This window comes from Neophocaena asiaeorientalis, unplaced genomic scaffold (assembly GCF_003031525.2).
Source record: "Neophocaena asiaeorientalis asiaeorientalis breed wild unplaced genomic scaffold, Neophocaena_asiaeorientalis_V1.1 scaffold176, whole genome shotgun sequence".
NCBI classification, from domain to species: domain Eukaryota; kingdom Metazoa; phylum Chordata; class Mammalia; order Artiodactyla; family Phocoenidae; genus Neophocaena; species Neophocaena asiaeorientalis.
The window spans coordinates 404,118-410,951 of record NW_020175788.1 but is presented as its reverse complement, the minus strand read 5'-3'; the positions used below and the strand labels follow the sequence as shown (position 1 = coordinate 410,951).

The window sequence follows — 6,834 nt, the reverse complement described above, 5'->3', positions numbered from 1 at the left end:
CGATGGGGTGCTCAGTACTGCCTTATAACCACACGCATGTCCTCACCCAGCCCCGTACTCACCTGAGGAAGTCCCCTCATCGCAGAGATGAAGATGCTGAAGGAAAATGACAGGCTTGAGTTGTGGCAAAGTGGTCCTGGAAGTTGGATTGAGTCTCTTCCCATTGGAACCTTGAAAGGGGCTACAAGGGGGTGGGAGGAAGGGCAGGGAAGTGAAAGGGACCAAGAACCTAAGATGAAATGCCTTCCTGTGATTCTACCCAGGGCCCCAACACCATCTGCAGGGCTTGTATAAGAACAGCTGCTGACTGGGACTTCCCTGGTGGTCCAGTGGTTAAGAATCCGCCTTCCAATGCAGGGGATGTGGGTTCGATCCCTGGTCGGGGAACTAAGATCCCTCATGCTGCGGGGCAACTAAGCCTGAGCGCTGTAGAGCCCGCACGCCACACCTAGAGAGCCCACGTGCCACAACTACTGAGCCCTCGTGCTCTGGAGCTGGCACGCCACAAGAGAGAAGCCCACGCGCCGCAACCAAGACCAGATACAGCCAAATAAATCAATAAAAAAGAACAGCTGCTGACTGTAGGGGCTGGGGGAAGGGATGGATGGCATTCTGAATGCCGTGATGGTAGATACATATCAGTACGTGTTTGTCAAAACGCACAGGACCACACAACAGAGTGAGCCCTAGTGGAAACCATAGATTCTAGGTAATAATAACGCATCAATATTGGCTCATCAGTTGTAACAAATGCACCACAAATGCAAGATGCTAATAACAGGGGAGACATATACCTGGACCTGGGGGTATCCAAGAACTCTCTGTACTACCTGCTCGTCTCTGTAAACCTAACACTGCTCTAAAAATAAAGGCTATTCATTATTTTTTAAAGGTGACACAACATTGTTTTGCAAATGCAGACATTAGGCAATCAGAATCTGAATGTCCCGTTTTTTTTTCCTTGGTCACGCCGCACGGCCTGCAGGATCTTAGTTCCCCAACCAGGGCTCGAACCCAGGGCCCTTGCAGTAGAAGCGCAGAGCCCTAACCAATGGACCGCCAGGGAATTCCCTGCAAGTCCTGTTTGAAGGAAGGTGATGGGGCCGAGTGGTAGAAACTTGGTGTACTGACCCCAAGTGTGATTAAAGACTCTTCCTCCCCGCCCCCCAAAAAGGACCAGAGACACACTTCATCTGTGTATTTCAACCAGGTATTTTATTGTTCTGGCAACTGCAAAATATACACATTTCCGACAGGCATCCCCTGTTTGAAAGCTGGCACAGCTTCATCCCGGGTAATTAATTCAGACAAATGTATACAGAGCACAGAGAAGTCAGAAATCACACGTAAAAGGCCCCCAAGCCAACCAACTAACAAGACCCAATCTATACAGCTTTCCGTCTTCAGGATCCCTTATACTTATTAAATAAATAAATAGCACATCTGCTATCAAAATAATAAAAAAATAAATTTCAAGTATTAGAAACGAAAACGTCATTGGCGTGGTTCCAACAGTCTTTCTTCCCCCCGCCCCCAAACGAAGAGCTTCGCCCACAGTCTCAGGACAGAAGGAGAGGGGTGAGCCCGCCCCCAAAACAAACATGCAAAGTTAAAAATATTGGTCCCAGATGTTTTCCGGGGGGTGAGGGAGTGAGAGTCAATGGTCGGCGTTGCAGAAGCCCTGAGACCGTGGCTCAGACACACCCTTGTCCACCTCCTCCCTCCTCAGATGTCAGGCCCCTGGTCTCCAGTCTCCCAGCCTCCGCCCTCTCCCCATCTCCCCTCCCCGCCCGTATTGATGTTCTCTCTCCCCACTGGGGCTCCTGAAAACCAAGGTCCCGGGTTAGGCCAAGCGCATCCTTTGTGGATGCACTGATTTCGGGCAGTCAGAGGCAAGGGGGTACACACCTTCATGAAGACCCCACTCAGACCAGCCAGAAGAGTCAAAATTCAGGGTCAGCTCCGACAACCAGAGAAGGAACCAAAAGGTGGACATAAGAGAGCCATTCTCAAGAGCAGAGCTGCAGGCCCCTCCGTCTAAAAACACAAACCTACACACACACACACGTCTGACAAGACAGCGGGTAAGTGAGAAAGTAACCAGTCTTGCACGGAATGTACAGAGAGACATGGTCTTGGGAAGATGGCCAGTTAAGGGAAGGGAGGATTTGAATGGTTTTGTGTGAAACCCACAAACCTGATTGTAAGGTGTCTGAATGGTGTTCTCATTTCTCCCAACCAGAGGAACGTGCATTTTTCTACAAGCTCCTCTCAAACAAAACCCCAAAACAGCTCCTCTCCCCACTCCCAGCTCCAGCTGTCTAGACGCCCCTGCCTCTACCCCCAGTGACTACTGCACACGCTAAGAGGGGTAAAGATGTGGGACCCCAAAGCAGAAGGCAGGAAGGGAAGGGAAGGTGACCTTTGGCACCGGCTTTCAGAAATCCTGAAAAGGGTCATTTGGACAAACTCTACTGCGGAGTCCCAATCCATCCTCCTGGGCCTCGACACCCCCCCTCCCCCAGTCCTCGGAGGCCTCAGAGGAAAACCCGCAGGCAGAAACTACAGGTGTTTAGAACCACGTGTTCACAAGCCCTGCCTTGAACCACGCCCCCAAAATGCCACAGGTGCCATGAAGGCAAACGAGGACATTCTCTCCTCCAGAATCTCCCAAGGCACCCAGCTCCATGCTGGGCACACAGGAGACGCCTGACACAAGAGCTGAATCCTGCCAGGAGACAGTGGATAGCCAGGCTCTCGGAGGAAGTGGCCGCGAGCGAGGCCTGGCTTGGGCCACTGGCCCCACCGGGGAAACACAGGAGGTGATGAAGGCCCCAAAGGAGGAGGCCAGGCCCTCGTTCCCCGGCCGTTTTACGGGGTGAGGGGCCCCTCCCCTCCCCACAGGCTGCCCAACTCCCACATACTTTCAGAGCTCCAACCCCAAGGGCGCAAAATGCAAACATCTAAGTTCCTGAAGGTGTGACTTTCAGGTCAAACTCTCTGCCATAAAAAAAGTGCACGAGCCAGCAGTCCCGGGAGAGCCGTGTCCCAGGCGCCTCGAATCCAGGCAGGAGCCTTCCCTGGGAGGCGAGGCCCCGGTGCTCTTTCGGCAACGTATTTCCTCCTGCCTCCGCAGCTAGACGGTCCCACACCATCTTCAGAGACAGGACACACACCCGGGAGGGTGAGCGACGCGCGGAGGGTCGCTGCCTGGCTGACCAGCAGGTCCAGCTCCGGGCTCTCCCGGCCGACCCCAACCTAGCACGGGCCGAGGGCTCCCTGCAGGAGGCAACGTCCAGGCCGAGAGGCACCAAGAACCTTCTGAAAGTCTTCAGTGTCCCTTAACCTTCAGCAGCTGAGATCCAGGCCCCCTTTAAGGTTAGGACTCGGGGCAGTGTCATCTCCCCAGCAGGGAAGGTCCAGAAACGAGACGAACAAGCCCACGGGGAGGCGCCGCCGTCCCGCCTCCACTGCACATCGTCCTTCCCGGGCCTCAAGGGGTCCGCGGGGCGCGTGGCCCGAAGGCCAAGGGAGCACAGGCAGGCGGGGGCCCGGTCCTCCTGGAGCAGCAGCCCCTCCTCCACGCCGCCCTCCGGGAGATGTCCTCGGGATCGCTGGCCTTGGGCAGACAGAAGGGCAGGAGCAAAGCTGCGGGAGCGAAAGGGCGGGGCGCCGGCGGGGCTGCGTCAGTGCGTCCTGGAGGCCTCCGCGCCGCTCGGGGAGCCTTTCATGTTCTGCTTTTGGGAGAAAAGACGGGGAAGCCGGTTACCATTCCTGTTGACTAGGGTTCTAAAGCAAAGACAAAAGCCATGCAGTTGAGACGTGCCCCCCTCTCCCCAACAAAGAACACGGCTCTGAAGAGCGTCATTACCAAACAGTGGCCCAGGAACGTGGTGGAGGCTAAGCCCGGGGGTCCCAGGGGAGAAGGGCCAGGAGGGCCCCTGACGTCTGCCTGAAGGAGGCAGGGAGGGGAGGGCAGGCAGCTCCTGTGGGTGGGGGGGGGGGGGGGGGGGAGGGTTAAATCTGGAGAAGCACCAGGACTCTCCCCCCAGCAGGGTATACCACAGATCTAGGGACCTGGATTCCTGGAACACAGCTCAGATGCTGGAACTCAAGCAAGGGAGCCGTGCAGAGAAGGCATGTGTCAGTAAAGCTCTCACCCCGTTCTAATAAAAGCAATCCTACCCAGAAGCCCCACCCCAAAGATGCTGGCCAGTACCAAAACCCCCTTAAAAAATATTTTTCAATCAGCTGGGAACAGACGATGGCTGCCACCACACAGCAGCAGTCTCGACCTACTCTCCCTACTAAGCCACCCTGCAGGAGAGGGAAGCAGAATCTTTAAGAGTGTTCTCTTGCATCCTGAGTGTCTCCACCAAGACTGTCTCAAAGGGGTGGCAGGAAGAGTGGAACCCAGGCAGACAGAAATGTAAGCATCACCAAGGCTCACTCCCCTCCCTCGTGAACCGGGGGGCTGAGGTGGAGAATCTCTACAGAGGACCATCGCAGGGCTGGCAGCACGGAAGCCAGTGCCTGATCTGAGCCCGCTCTCAGCCGGACTCAGGAGCCCAGGTGACTGACCCCCCGACCACAAGTGCATCAGACAGCCCCTGTGAGCGGGGTGTCTCCTGGGGAGGCCCCCAGCCTCGCAGCCAGAGAGGACCCAGTCAACTTGTGGGGTCAGAGATGGAAGTGCTGGCTCCCACCCACCCTGGGACACCTCATGCCCAAGGTTGGAGCACCCACGAACGATGGCAATGCAATGATGACATGGGGGACCACAGGCACAGGCCACGTCATTCGCTCATGGTGCCCCTGGCTCTGGACACATGGAGGATCTCAAGACAATGGGGCACACAAGTTCTGGGGCACAGGGTGTATGAGTCACAGACTTCACAATGGCCAGTCTTCACGCAGACTGAGACGCCCCAGGGGCTGAGATGCCATGACCCAGAGAGACGTGGAGGGGACAGGAGGGCATGCACGGAGCCATTTACCTTTCCAAGGTTAGTAAGGAGAAAACTTTGAGAAAATATGACAGACAGTTCGTCTTTCAAGCATAGTGGGGGGGGGGGGAGGAAGAAACATGTTGGGAAAGAAAAACAAAACAAGACATCTTTAGTAGGATTCTCTTCTTAGCGTGCATTTGAAATTTAAAAGTCAAGGATGCATCGTGAGGGCCAGATGGTCCGTTGGTCCCGAGCCCTAGTGCAGCCCGTGGAGAGAGGACTGCAGGGCGGGCGCTGAGTCCCACCTGGCCGTCGTGCCTGTTTTACCAGAGCACCACCATCACCGGCATCCTCGGGCCACAACCCTAAGACTCCCAGGGGCACCCCACTCCCTAGTCCCTAGGCGCTCCTGCTGCCCAAGAGGAGAAATCCCCCTGGCCCGTGCAGGAGGGAACACAGACCAGAGAGCCCTGGATGTAACCACCAAAGCACAGGGCATCACATCTCCCACGGGAACAGCTAGTGTGCACCAGGCCCTGACCACACGTCAGGTATCTTGCTAAGTGCTACATCCATATCCTCATCATCAAAACACCTGGACGCTGGGACACCTGGGTGGATGCAGGTGTGATGGGTCCAGAGAACACATTTTTGCTGAACTGAAGGGATTTTGGCTACAGGCATCATTAGCCTTAGAGATGGCCAAGTTCAACCTTAGAGGATTGGGGGATGTGCCTGAATGGCCCCCTCCCAGCAAGAAGATTTCTCTCCTGGCAGCATCAGGCCATGGGTCAGAAGGAACAGGATACACACAGATGCAAAACCATAAGGTTCCAAACCCAAAGGCTAGTTTTCACACAAGGAGAACTCTTGATCCCAGGGCATCCTGGGTGCAACGCCTGGTGTCAAGGCGGTAACGGACGTGGGACTGTTACTCTTAAAGACTGAACTCAACGGGCAGGCCCGCCATTAAATAAACACATCTCAGCCACGGGAAGCAGCTGCAGGGGAGAGGCTGCAAGAAAGAGAAGGGAAATTGAACAGCTCGGGGCCACGCCCCACAGGCTGCAATTGTCAGGTGCCCAGGATAGGCAGGTGAACGGGACCCTGGATGTTCTGGAAACCAGCAGAGAGAAAACAGCCAGCCTTTGGGACTGGGAGACCCATTCAAGGGCTAGTTCTGCTACAAACCAGCTGGGTGACCGTGGGCGAGAGACTCACCCTCATCTGGGCAATAGGGACAGGAGCTGCCTTGCGACCTCCTGGGGTTATATTTTAAGGACCAAAGACTCGGGATGTGTATAAGCCGTAAAGTGATGAAATATATTTCTCAACAGGTGGTACCACCTAGTCCAAGCACGATGCCCAACAGCTCCTATTTTCCAAGAATAAGTCATGTTTCTGCACGAATTAGTCCAGGTAGCCTAACCAGCGAAAGGGACGCGGGGTGGGTGTGACTCGTGGCGTTGGGGATGATATTTCAGGGTGTCTCTTATTAAAACTCTGCAACATAAAGGCCTCAGTGGGGCTGGGGCCACCGGAGCAGAGAAAGCGCTGGATTATCCAGCAGCCGCTAACAGTGAACTCTATGAAGAGAAAAAGCTGCACCCCATCCTGAACGTGACCGTAAATGTCGAGCAGGTTGTGATACAGGACACCCCGATGCAGAATGATGGCTCCCAAACAGACCTCTCCAGAGCCTGGGGGTCCCGGAGCCCCTGAAGGTGGGGGTCCTTGCCAGGACAGGAGGCAGAGGCTTGGGTCCTCCACTCTTTGTTTTGCAGGTTAGGCTCTGGGTAAACTTTCCAGGGCTCTCCCGGGAGAGGCCCGGAACTTCAAAGACAACGTCAGAAGGCACGAACCCAGCTCCCGCCAAAATCTGACT

The 6,834-nt window shown here is 55.3% G+C and overlaps 1 protein-coding gene across 6 annotated transcripts in view; it reads right to left on the bottom strand.

Moving 5' to 3' along the window:
- Nucleotides 1–1,196: 1,196 nt before the first annotated feature.
- Nucleotides 1,197–6,834, bottom strand: part of PFKFB3 (6-phosphofructo-2-kinase/fructose-2,6-biphosphatase 3) — an 82,859-nt gene continuing 77,221 nt past the window's right edge. For 4 of the 6 annotated variants that reach the window (XM_024732305.1, XM_024732303.1, XM_024732304.1 and 1 more), the window contains one exon: nucleotides 1,197–3,737. In XM_024732305.1, coding sequence (XP_024588073.1) covers nucleotides 3,687–3,737 — 51 coding nt within the window. In that variant the 3' untranslated portion in view covers nucleotides 1,197–3,686. The remainder of the gene's footprint in view (nucleotides 3,738–6,834) is intronic. The other 2 variants (XM_024732306.1, XM_024732302.1) reach the window with 1 other exon arrangement.